Raw genomic sequence first — 12,771 nt, 5'->3', positions numbered from 1 at the left:
CCTAGTTCTGTATCCTAGGTCCCCTCCCTGAAATCTTGCCATCTAGTGGCACCTCAGAAGTGTGCCTTTTCCATGGCTGCCCCGACCTTGTGGAACACGGTCCTCCCGGTGATTCGGCAGATGCCCACCCTTTTAGCCATTTGGAAGCCGTTAAGACCTGGCTTTTTACCGAGGCACTGGGATAGGATTGTATAGATAGAAAGCATGGAATGAGGGCAACTGGAGCTTGCTGCAGGGCATCCCAATTAATGTGCAGGGTTTTTCTTTTATTGTTTTACTGTTTTAGGATGGTTCTATAGTTACTGGTTTTATTGATTTTGTGAGCCACCCAGAGTTGCTTAAAATGGGCGGCCATATAAATATTTAGCACAATTAGATATATAAATAAAGTGTGCAGCATGCAGATAACTGTTATCTCTTCCACTCGTTTTCCTCTATCCATCTACCTGGGTAGCTTGCTAATGTCAACCTACATTTTATTTGTTTGCAGTGAAGGTTTGATATGTTGCTTGGCTTTGATTTTTGGTCTATTTGACTGCAATATGGTATTTCTCTGCATATAAACTGTTGCTTTTGTCTACTGTGCAAGAAGCAAGCCCATGCAGCTAACAAGTCTGAGATGTAATTTAGATTTTTAATTGATGATTAATTTTTAACATTGTGATAATGTTCCACTCTGTCAGCAACTGTTGTTGGAATACACATATGTGGTATGGACATGCACGATAACTCTTGTCCCCTAAATATTTTAGTCACTGAGCAAAAGCACCCTGCAGAAGAATGATTTCTCTACATTTCTCCCCAATGCTTATATTATATACAGTATATGCATTATTTCTTTTACAGTAATTATATTAAAAATTAAAATTAAAAAGATAACAATACAAACTAAAAAAAGCAAAGAATGAAAAAAAGCAAGTGCAGAAAAGAAAAAAAATAGAAAGAAAAAAAGAAAAAAAATAAGAATATAGTAAAGAAAAAGAAAAGGATATAAAGGATATAAAGAAGTGACTTCCCCCCTCATCACAAGTATAAACAATTTTAGTAATTTATCACCTTCTCTTAAAATACAGCAAATATATCCCATATCCCATCTCTCATCTATAAACAAATCCTTAAAGCCTTTTCATTTCAGTCCTGCTGTCAGCAAAAGCCCATTAAGGGTTACCAGAGATAACAACATATCTATTTTAACCTTGATCAAATAAACCAACTTTACATTCCTTTCTTTTACTTTTAACAGTCTTGATCTTAGTCCATTCAAATAATGTCCTAGAATTTGATTTCTTTTCATTTTTTCTTTGTCCCTTCTCACAAAATTCTTCTTTAACAAGCCTCTTTTGTAAATCCAATATAGGAAAATTACCCAGGTTACATTCTTGTTTTGTTATTTGTATTCCTTTTCATTATTAAGATGTCAGCCAATTTTTTTGGTATGTCCAGTATAGCATCTTCTTCCATATCATTCTTGTAGCCTGTCATTTTTAAATCCATCTACAAATCAGTCTCAACCATGTCAGGTAATACTTGTTCGTCTTCCATACCAACTTTTAAACACAGTCTATCTATAGAGGCAGACACTCCTAAAATTAACTTCTGGGCCCATTGTTCAAAAATATCCTTTAATATGTCCAATATTAAAATATTTTGCTTCATTCTATATTATTAAGTCAAATTTGAGTGAGTTACTAATGACTCCTTTAATTGTAATTTTTAGTTCCTTTTAGTTTCTTCTCGGGTCCAATTTTGAAAATCTTATTATGGTTTTTTTTAAGAATTCAAAACAAAAGCATATTCCCACAGGAAGTATTCTTTATAATTAATTCCAAAATCTTTCAAATTTATATATGCTTTATTTTGCAGCATATTAAGATGGATTAAGTAGGTTGCTATTTTGACATCCAGTGTCTAATTCATTCTCTTAATGAGTGATACTTGTCTCACCAGAAAAGAGGCCCTGGTGATAGACTTCATTCACCTCTCCCACTTTTCATCTGTATTCATATAGAATTCTTCTACCATAACATAGATTTTATAATTAAGTTGGCTTCTGATCCTGGCTTGCTTGGAAGCAACTGACCCCAACTCCCAATTCAGAACAATTATAATGAAAAGTTGGTCTAGTGGTTAAGGCACCATGCTAGAAACCAGGAGACTGTGAGTTCTAGTCCCACCTTAGGCACGAAAACCGGCTGGGTGACCTTGAGCTAGTCACTTTCTCTCAGCCCATCTCACCTCCAGGGTTGTTGTTGTGGGGAAAATAGGAGGAGGAAGGAGTATTAGGTATGTTCGTAGCTTTGAGTTATTTATAAAAATAATAAAGGCGGGATAGAAGATAAATAAATAAATAATTTGCATAATGATTATACACTATGGTTTGTTCCTCTGTCTGAATGCTAAAAGAGGAACAAAGAAGCATCAGCAAACCTTTGCAAGCACACTGTTCACATATGTTGTCCTTTATTGGGTAGAGCTTGGCAAAAGACCAAAGAGACTGCATTGGTTGCACTTATGGATGATCTCTGGCGGGAGTGGGATGGAGGCAGTGCATCCATCCTCGCTCTCCTTGGTCTCTCAGCGGCTTTCGATACCATCAACCATTGTATTCTTCTGGGACGACTCAGGGAGCTGAGGGTGGGCGGCGTGGTTCTGCGCTGGTTCACCTCCTTCCTCCAGGGCCGGTCCCAGTCAGTGGTGATAGGAGATGAGAGATCCGACCCTTGACCCCTGCTTTGCGGGGTGCAGCAGGGTTCGGTTCTCTCCCCTCTCCTATTTAACATCTACATGAAACCGCTGGATGAGGTCATCCGTCACCATGGGATGAGGTACCATCAGTATGCTGATGATACTCAGATATATATCTCCATCCCAGGTGAAGTAAGTGATGCGGTCAATGCCCTTTCTCAGTGCCTGGGGGCTGTGGGGGCCTTGATGCAGAGCAACAGGCTTCAGCTGAACCCTGGTAAGACGGAGCGGCTATGGATTGATGGCTCCTCAGTATCCGGGAAGTTGTCATCTTTAGTTCTGGATGGGGTTGCACTGCCCCATTCAGAACCCGTGCATAACTTGGGGGTCCTCCTGGACTCACAACTCCTGCTTGAAGAGCAGGTGGCAGTCGTGGCTAGGAGGGCCTTTGCACAACTTCAGGTTGTGTGCCAGTTATGCCCTTTCCTGGATTGAGATGCCCTCTGGACAGTCACTCGTGCCCTGGTCATCTCCCATATAGACTACTGCAATGCGCTTTACATGGGGCTACCCTTGAAGAGTATCCGGAAGCTTCAGTTAGTCCAAAATGTGGCTGTGCGAACAGTGATGAGTGCTCCAAGATCAGCACATGTAACACCTCTACTGTGTGAGCTGCATTGGGTGTCAGTTTGCTTCCGGGTCCAATTCAAGGTGTTGGTTATCACCTTTAAAGCCCTACAGGGCATGGGTCCAGGCTACCTGAGGGACCATCTCATCCCTATAACATCAACCTGCCCCACCCGATCATGCAGAGAGGGCATGTTGCGGACCCCGTCTGTAAGAGAATTTCATCTGGCGGGGTCCAGGAGGCGGGCCTTCTCTGCAGCGGCGCCCGCCCTGTGGAACATTCTACCCCACGAGGTGAGGCAGGCCCCTTCGCTCCCGACCTTCTGGAGGGGCTTGAAGACCTGGTTTTGCCACCTCGCCTGGGATGGGAAGGGCAATAGCTCTTCCTGGGGGTGGCTGGTGATGTAGAGTTCTCCCAACAGAATGGAAATCTCCCACTTGGATTTTATATTTATATTTTTATTATTTTAATATTGGTGATTTTATGATGTTACGTTTTAAGGTGAATTTTATTGTAAACCGCCCAGAGTCCCCCTTTTAGGGGGAGATGGGTGGTGATAGAAATGTGAATAATAAATAAATAAATAATAAAAATGTCCTTTCTGTATGTGAAGTGTTGTAACAGCAGGAGATGAAGCATTTGAACCTTTGCCTTAATCTGTGGGCTTCATTCATTCTTAAAATACATTAATCATTCAGTTTATACCTTGACCTGTCCCACCTGATCATGCAGAGAGGGCATGTTACAGACCCTGTCTGTAAGAGAATTTCAATTGGTGGGGTCCAGGAAGTGGGCCTTCTCTGCAGTGGCTCCTGCCCTCCGGAACATGCTGCCCCCAGAGCTGAGGCAAGCCCCTTTGCTCCTGACCTTCTGGAAGAACCTGATGACTTGGCTCTGCCGTCTCGCCTGGGGTGGGGAGTAGTTATCCTTGGGGGCGGATGGCGCCTTAGAGCTCTTCTCACTGAATTAGATCTTTAATGGCCACTTGGATTTTATATTTATATTTATATTTGGGAATTTGTATTTATATTTTTGTATATTTATTGTTTTAATGTTGGTTTTATTGTAAATCGCCCAGAGTCCCTCTTCTCGGGGGAGATGGGCGATGGCAAAATTTGAAGGATAAATAAATAAATTAATAAATTGGGGAAAATAGAATAGGCCAAAGCAAGTAGGATCTCCCTGTATTAAAAGTCTTTCCAATGTTTATAAAATAATCCTTTTTGTAAAATAGTTGGTAACATTTGTATGGCTTCAGAAAGATTACTGTCAACAGTACAAACTAACTTATCTGAAAAAAAAAGCAAAACCAAAAACAGTCTAATCTGTCTTTATGTTCTTAATAATGCCTTGATTGGCAATAAATAGACTTGGTGATAGAAAATAAGGATGACAAGATTTTTTTTTTTACCACCAAATGCTTGGCAGTAGCGAGAACACAGTTAAAAAATTGGTATTCCTTTTTCATCTTTACTGTCATGTTCACTGTTTCAATGTACAGTATACATCGTAACGTTTCACATGCAATGGCGCTGACGCGCATTTCTGTTTGGGAGGGAGCTGCTGTGAAACCTTGTACCAAGCTCTGTATCTGTATTCATTACAATGGAATGTGTTTGGGTTATGTTCTCTGTTCAAGGACTTTTCCCGCAGACCATCAGAAGCCGTTAGGAGCACCTAGGATTGTGAACTTGGGAAGATTCTATGGGGGGAGGGATCTCATTTGCACTGAGGGTTTTTAGTTTGCATTTGGCGCACTTTTATCATTCTCAGCTTTCTCTGTGATCCTGCATACTATTCTTTAATAAATCAGATATCTTTGAATTCCTGCTCATGAGTCTGATAGTGTTTTAGAATAGGCATTCATTACATTTACTAGGCTTGCTGCCCATACATAATCATGCAAAATATCCATGAACAATGTATCTGAAGGGATGAAAATAGAAAAGTCTGCTTTCTCCTCTTTGTTGTTTATCACTAGGGCGAGGATTTCTATGACATGTCGTATTTTTTATGGAACTTTTATTTGAATTTATAAGTAAGTTAAAACATGTTTTAGAGTAATCTGGTGAGAATTAGATGCTTTTCATTTTGCCTGAAAATTCATATTTTGAGTTTTTAAAGGTGTTATGTCATATTTCTGCTTAATTTTGTAACAAATGTCATATTTTAGTCATATTTTGGTCATTGGCAACCCTCCTGATAAGCCAGCAAGTTCAAGCCAGCAAAGAAAGTGAGAATTTGCCTGTTTTTTTTTCTTCTTATTTGCTCCGCAACTCAGGGAGGTGTGTGTGTGTGTGCGAGAGAGACAGAGAGAGGTGGGAGCAAAGGCTTCTCAGGCCTGAAAAAAAGATGAGAATTTGCCTTTTTTCCCCTTATTTGCTCCCCAACTCAGGGCTCTGTGTGTGTGTGTGTGTGTAAGAGAGGGAGAACAACCTTTGTTAAAATGACTTCAGCAGGCAGAGGCTTCTCCCCTGATCAGGCCTGAAAAAAAGAATTTGTCTATCTTTTTTTCTTTTTCTCATTTGCTCCCCAACTCAGGTGTGTGGGTGTTCGAGGTGGTGGAGTCACGTGAGAGCTGAAATCTGATTTCAACATGCCTAAAAGTAGATGTTCAGTGAGTATGAAATTACAGCATCTTGTTCAAGAATTTGGGGAGCAGATTTTCAGCAGCAATGGTGATATTTTGTTTTGTAAATTGTGTGAAGTTAAGGTATTGGCCCAAAAGCATGTTAATATTCAACAACATTGTGACACCACGAAACACAAGAGTTGTTTAGCAAGATTTACCTTCACTGAGAACAGGCAATGTCTCCCTTTCGAGAGAGCTTCTTCAACTGCAGGTTCATAAAATATCCAGTAAGAATTTTGTAAGGATCTCCATACAATGATAGTTACTTCAAATATTCCCTTAAGGAGATTAGGTAGTGGTAGCCTCAGGCATTTTTTGGAGAAGTACACCAGTCACCCGATTCCAAATGAATCAACTGTAAGGAAAAATTACATCTCTGCCTGCTATGAAGATGTGTTAGAAAAGATAAGATCTGCTGTTGACAACAATAAGATATGGGTTTCAATAGATGAAACAAGTGATGTAAATGGAAGATATGTAGCCAATGTTATTACTGGCACTCTGAAATGTTACAAGCATGGTGAAGTATTTCTTCTAACATGTGAAACTCTACAAAAAGTAAACAATTCCACTCTTTGACAATTCTATGAAACTACTCTGGCCTGATGGCATAAAAAGGGGAAATATTCTTTTCTTTGTAACAGATGCCACTCCATATATGACTAAAGCAGCCAAGGGACTTAAACTTCTTTATCCAAAAATGATCCATATCACATGCCTTGCACATGGTTTACACAGAGTGGCTGAAGAGATTTGAAGCAACTATCCTGATGTAGATAATTTTGAATGGGAAAAAATGTTCATTGAAGTTCCACTTTGGGTACAAAAGTTCAAAGAAATTGCTCCTACTTTCACTCATAAAAATTGTAAAGTCATATTTTTGCTTTAAAAGTCATATTTTTGGTTTAATTGATCATATTTAAACGGTTTTAAGGTCATAAATGCTTGCATATTCCTAACATTTTTAGGTCATAGAAATCCTTGCCCTACTTATCGCAGATAGTCAGGTAGTATTCAGCCAGTGGGTATTTAAGTTTTAAGATAGTCAGTGGGTATTTAAGTTTTTTTCCCTCCTTATATTTTCAGTTACCAATCTTAAGAAATGGTTTTGTTATCCACATCATAATAGAAAAGTTGTCTAGTAGGTAGAGAGCTCATCAGAACTAGCTTGTGTATTCTTTTTGAATTTTGAATTTTGATCCTTGATTCTTATTCCACTATCACTGCTGAAAAGAAGTACAGCTGAAACAAAAGCATTGCAAAATGTTCTTCAATTCTGAGTACTTTATGTGTGATTTTCTACATAATAAGACTTTCTATGCTTTCCTAATATACTTTGGTCTTCTGTTACACTGCCTGTAGTCCATTTCAGAAAGGAATGTCTGTGCCATATCTTCCCCTAATCTGGCCTCCTCCAAAGTCAGAACACATCCGGAAGATGCCAAGTGGGGGAAAACTGCTGTCCTGGTATATTCTTAATCATTTAAGCATTTCTCTCAAGCATTTCTTCTAATATGCTATCCACAATATCTTTCAAACATAATAGTTTCCATGAAGTTGGGTTTTTTATAGATTATTAATGTGTTAGGGAGCTTCCTGAAGCGGAAAAAAAAAAGATTGATTTTCTATTGCTCGATCACAGTCATTCATAGGAAGCAGCCGTGTCGGTGCTAGCAGGAAAAATCCACTGTCAGAATCTAATCTAGAGGCGGAAATAATTTTTTATATCAGATAGGAAGAATCTCATCAAGCTAAAGTACAAACACTCAAAAGGACATTAGAATCACCATTTCAACTTTAATTCACAGAATTTATGATTTTAATAAATATATAAAGCTATCTCCACACTCTTAGCAAAAGGAGATATAAGTTTGCTCCCTGTACCAAAAATTACTATCCAGTGTTTAGACATCTCTTCCTTTGCCTTGGGCTCAGTGTGGAGCATCAAGACTGCTGATGTTCCTGCTGCCTGACTTAACTTCAACAGGGGAAGAGAAGAGGAATAGCAAAATAACAGCAAAATTCTTAAAAACAATAGCATTTTTTCTTTTCAATTAACAGCCATGGGTTTTTTCTTTCAAGCACACTGTGGATAACTTAATAACTTTAAGAGACTTAGTGGTATAGTGCAGTGTTTCTCAACCTTGGCAAGTTTAAGATATATGGACTTCAACTCCCAGAATTCCCCAGCCAGCATGGAAACACTGGCATACTGGGTGGAATCAACTGATCACTATCTCAGCAAAATCTTCCTCTCATAATTTCTGTGAGAATAAATTGGGAAAAGGAAGAATTTTGTACCCTGCCCCATAGCTCCTAAAAGAAAGGCAGGATAAAATCATACTAAAAGTAGTAACTGAGAAAACAGTTATGAGAAAAGAAACCACCTTCAAAAATAGCACGTCAAATATCCCAGTTCTTATGTAGCAGTGATCCTTTGCTTTCTGGGCTAAAAAATCAAGAGCTTATGTCTTTTAACAAAAATGGTTAGTTGGAAAAGGTGTTACCAGATCCCTGATTTTTTACCACCATAGACTAACATGGTTCTCTTACTACTATATTTGCAGTCTTTCTGAAGACTGAAAGATATCCCAGACAAGATAAAATTCCTTTAGTAGAAAATCTTCCATGTAGATAAGGGCTGTTAACCCATGTAGGTTATTATATTTCATTACTGCAAGTGTTAAATGTTATCATGCAAATAAATGTTAAAGTGCTAAAAAGTTATAGCATATCCTGATTTGTCTAGATACACAGCAAGATACCACAAAATGACTTCGTGTGGAGTGGTATATATTTATTTCAGAGTAAATTCATTAACTTTAGTAGTGTGGGAGTCATTTTAGTTTAAACATGTATATGTGACTGGATCACATACAAGTTATCTTGGAGAAAAATTAAACGTATATCTCCCCCTTCTGTCTGATTCCTGACTTACTCTTCATCAACACAGCTCAGTGGCTTCCTAAAAAAAACCCTCCTTTATTTACTTTAGATAGCATCTAATGTTTTCTCTAATTTTCATATAATAACTGTATCTCATATCTTGGAATATATTTAGTCTTCTTTGTTTTATTTACCCAATTAGAATTGTATTTTGCTTCCAAATTAATAGCCAAAAATTAAGGAAAATACTTGGACTGGGGTTTTGTCAGAAACCTAAATGAAAGCTTGAGCAAATTTTTTTTAAAAAATATATCCCAGGCTAGAACTAAATAATTCCTGACTACCTGCCAGAATAGGCTTATCTGCTTCTATCTTCTCCTTCTCTATGCGAGGCACCTTTCCTAACCTGGTGCATTCCAGTTGTGCTGATACTGCAACTTCCATAACTTCCACGATCCAATGGTTGAACTTATAGCTTCAACAGAGCTGACAGACTCTTTGTCAAGAAGTACCAATCTTGTGATATAAAATAAGTGTCCCAATTTTCCACCTATCATTTCCACCGGTTACTGCTTTTTGTTTGTTTTTGTTAGTTTGGATAACAGTACCCCCTACAGCATCTAATAAATTGATCCCATGCTGGAGGCCTGAGTAAACAGAATTCAGCAGCTTTTGTTTCTCAGAAAAGCTTCTCCTGTTTAATTCCATTTATACAAACCAGGGATGACCTTCATAATTCCCTCAAGAGTTGTTAGAGTTTAGCCACTAATTTCTGATTTCCTGATTAGACTCAGAACGTTAGAGATACAACATTTTCATTGACTGGGGAAAGCAGCAGTTCATCTCTTCAAAAGAGACTGGCTTTTAATTATTTTCTACATTTTATAACAATGAAGATACATGAAGAGAAGAAGGAGAAGGAAGAAGAGAGGGAATGGGAATGGGAGTGAAGCTGTCCAGGAACATCCATGCAGGAGGCCCAAAAGATCTGTCTTGAGCCATTCCCTCTGCAATGAATGTGTCATGAATCCCAAGCTGTGTGACAGTTGTATCCCCTTATTTTCCCTATATAGACTTTATTTTCAGCTTTCCCAATAAACTCATTTTTGTATCAACAGTAGCAATTTGGTTTTGTTGGCTTTACAAGTCAACTTCTTGTGAAAACTTCCCCCATGTGTTCTCCCATACCTTGGGCTAGGGTGGTTGGAGCAACTTGCTGGAATATTGGGGGTATATATTCTGTGTGGTCTGCCAGATTTGCCCTCTTGTTCTTTTTCCTCTTTTATAGTGTAGTTCTTGCTTTGGACGGTTTTGTTCTTATTCTATTGTTTTTATTCTTTTTATTGTATTGTGAGCTGCCCAGAGTTGTTCTGGAGTTGAGTGGCGCCACATTGAATAAAATAAATGATAAATAAACAAGACTGCAATTTCCTAGTTACTCCTTATGTTTCAGGATTGGCACAAGTTTTGTTAAGGTAGGAATACCAAAGTACTTCATTTCTGTTTTCTTATAGCTGAGGGGAGGAGTCATTGGTAGAAAGAGCAAGAACTCCCCTGATGGACAGACTAGGTGGTATCAGAAGATTCAGCTGACTGTTGTTATTATTATTTTACATAAAACCCCTTGGAAGAAGGGGTCTGCAAATGAGTTTTAAATTATCTCCCTTCCTAGCCTGTCACAACCCTCAGAATGAACTGCTGTATTTTAGTTTCACTCCATTTTGAGGGAGAAAACCTATGGAAAGCTGTAGGGTAGTCTATCATTGGCTTAACTTGGTTTAAAATAAAATAAAAAACTTCCATGCCAAATCAGAAGTAAACAGAGAACACCCTGCCCACATTCATGAAGCAACCCCATATTATATGATAACCTTGCCATTGTATGGCCCTCAAAAGATTCCCCATTCCTGTTTAAACTGAGTTTTCTTTGCAATATGTGAGCTTGCCATGTTTTGTAATTCTCTACAAAGAATTTTTATTTAACTCAGCAACAGGATTTCACTTTTATTATACCAACTGAGTTTCTTTAGGTGTGAAACAACTCCCTAGGAGACTTACCAAAAACGTCATTGTCTTCTGAAGGCTCCTGGGTTAACTGGATTGCTTTGGAGCTATCCTTATTTTCAGCCTCCTGAGCATTTGTGTCAGTATTCTGAAAAGATATATTATAGGGATGTTAAAAGATATCCATAAGAAAAGTTTGCTGTTTAGCAAATCAGGATTGTGCAAACTTTTTCAGCTGATGGCTTTATCTGGTCTTTTCTGACATGTTCAAACCACATTCCAAAAACTAGGAAAGGCTATGAAAATACATCAAATTATAATTCAATTAATGCTGATTCAGCTAGCTGGGTAGTAGAATTGCACCGTGAAGTGAGAGTCTTCCTTTCCCATGATAACTACTAAACCCATGTTTAAACGTAGCCAGTCTAATTGCTGATGGGGTTGTGGGTTTGCACAGTGATATCAGAATCTTCACCTCTAGTTCCAGTTGTTAGTCAGGCTGCTCCCGCTTTCAAAGCTAGGTATCTCAGCTGAATTACCTCAGAGCCCTCATGGGTACAAAGTGAGCCTGGTTAGAAAGAAACAGACTTTCTGCTGAACACAGCAAAATGGCCTAGAGGGCAAGGTCCAGTGCAGGGGGTGTACCCACATTGGTGGCTAATAAGAACTGGACTGATCCCATCCCTAGGGGTTCACTGAGCATGTCACCAATGGGATAGTTAGTGAAGTAAGTTAGATTTGACAGGGCAAGAGAGAAAATACTATGTTAACACTGGTATAACTAAGGATGATTTAAGGCTGCCTCACGTATTGGCTATGGATCAGATGAAGATGATGTCAAGGGCAGGTGGCAGAAAAAGGTTGTCCAGACATGTTTGTGCTGTGATTAGATGGGGGGTTTGGTTGCCACCAGGTGAAGGTGATAACCCTGAATCGAAGAGCATTGAGGCTTTCCCCCCTTGTCTTAGGCAATATTTATTGTCTACTGAGAAGGATATCAAGGTTCAAGCTGTTTTGAAGTTTGATCCTTGATCCCAAGTGAGTGTGAGGTGAAAAACTCTGCATAACATCACTCCACATGAAGTAACGAGAATAGTCTTCCTTTGGCATTCAGCAGAATGTGTGGACAGCTTTGATTTGGGTAAAGAATGGGATGCAAAAGCTGGTCCTGTTCCTTCCTCTCCCTGATTTTCATGATTCAGCTGAAGATGTTTGCTTGAACTTGAATACAGATCTCCATGTGATCTGGGACACAGCTAAATGATTGATGCTATCAAATTATTTAAAAAAATGTAGGGAATATATTTTTTTTCTTTGCTTTTAAGATGATGAGCAAATGCATGTTTATTCACAGGCTCTTTGTCCTAACAGTCAGGAATCACACTGAGACGAGGAGTAGGTCTCTAGTGTTTATTACTGCTACATAAGACAGAAAATCCTAACAATCTGAAGAAGCGTGGGAAAACCCAGACAGATAAACCCCACAAGTCAAGGCGGGTCTGATCTGTGTCTCTTTGAATGGCTGCTTAATTCCTCAGTACTACGCATGCGTTTTCCCCCCTGGATAGAGGCCCCCTCCTGCTCACCATCAATACTCATGACATCACCCTCCCCTCCAGATTCACATTCCATTTCAGCCCCCTCCCTTCCAGAAGTTTGATAAGAGTCCATGTCTCCTTCTAAGCTCCCATGGGAACTGGGCAACGATGGAAATTCTTCAAAGGAAAACTCCTCCAAGGACGAATCACCCAAGGGTTAACCCCGTAGAGTGCTTGGAAAGGAGACATCTTGGTAGAGGATTGCACAGAGTTGTTATAGGTAAATTCTGCCATGGGGAGCAGGGCTGGCCAATTGTCTTGCTGATAAGTGGTGTAACACCTGAGATACTGCTGTAACCATTGGTTAATTTTCTCAGCTTGCCCGTTACTAGCCGGAT

General features: G+C 39.1%; 1 protein-coding gene across 4 annotated transcripts in view; it reads right to left on the bottom strand.

The window, feature by feature from the left end:
* The window catches only part of MBP (myelin basic protein), a 157,555-nt gene that overhangs the window by 74,462 nt on the left and 70,322 nt on the right, over positions 1-12,771 (bottom strand). For all 4 annotated transcript variants that reach the window (XM_063299025.1, XM_063299026.1, XM_063299023.1 and 1 more), the window contains exon 3: positions 10,890-10,983. In XM_063299025.1, coding sequence (XP_063155095.1) covers positions 10,890-10,983 — 94 coding nt within the window. The remainder of the gene's footprint in view (positions 1-10,889; positions 10,984-12,771) is intronic.

The sequence above is a fragment of the Candoia aspera genome, chromosome 3 (assembly GCF_035149785.1).
Source record: "Candoia aspera isolate rCanAsp1 chromosome 3, rCanAsp1.hap2, whole genome shotgun sequence".
In the NCBI taxonomy this organism is placed as follows: Eukaryota; Metazoa; Chordata; class Lepidosauria; order Squamata; family Boidae; genus Candoia; species Candoia aspera.
This window is presented reverse-complemented; position numbering and strand designations above follow the sequence as displayed.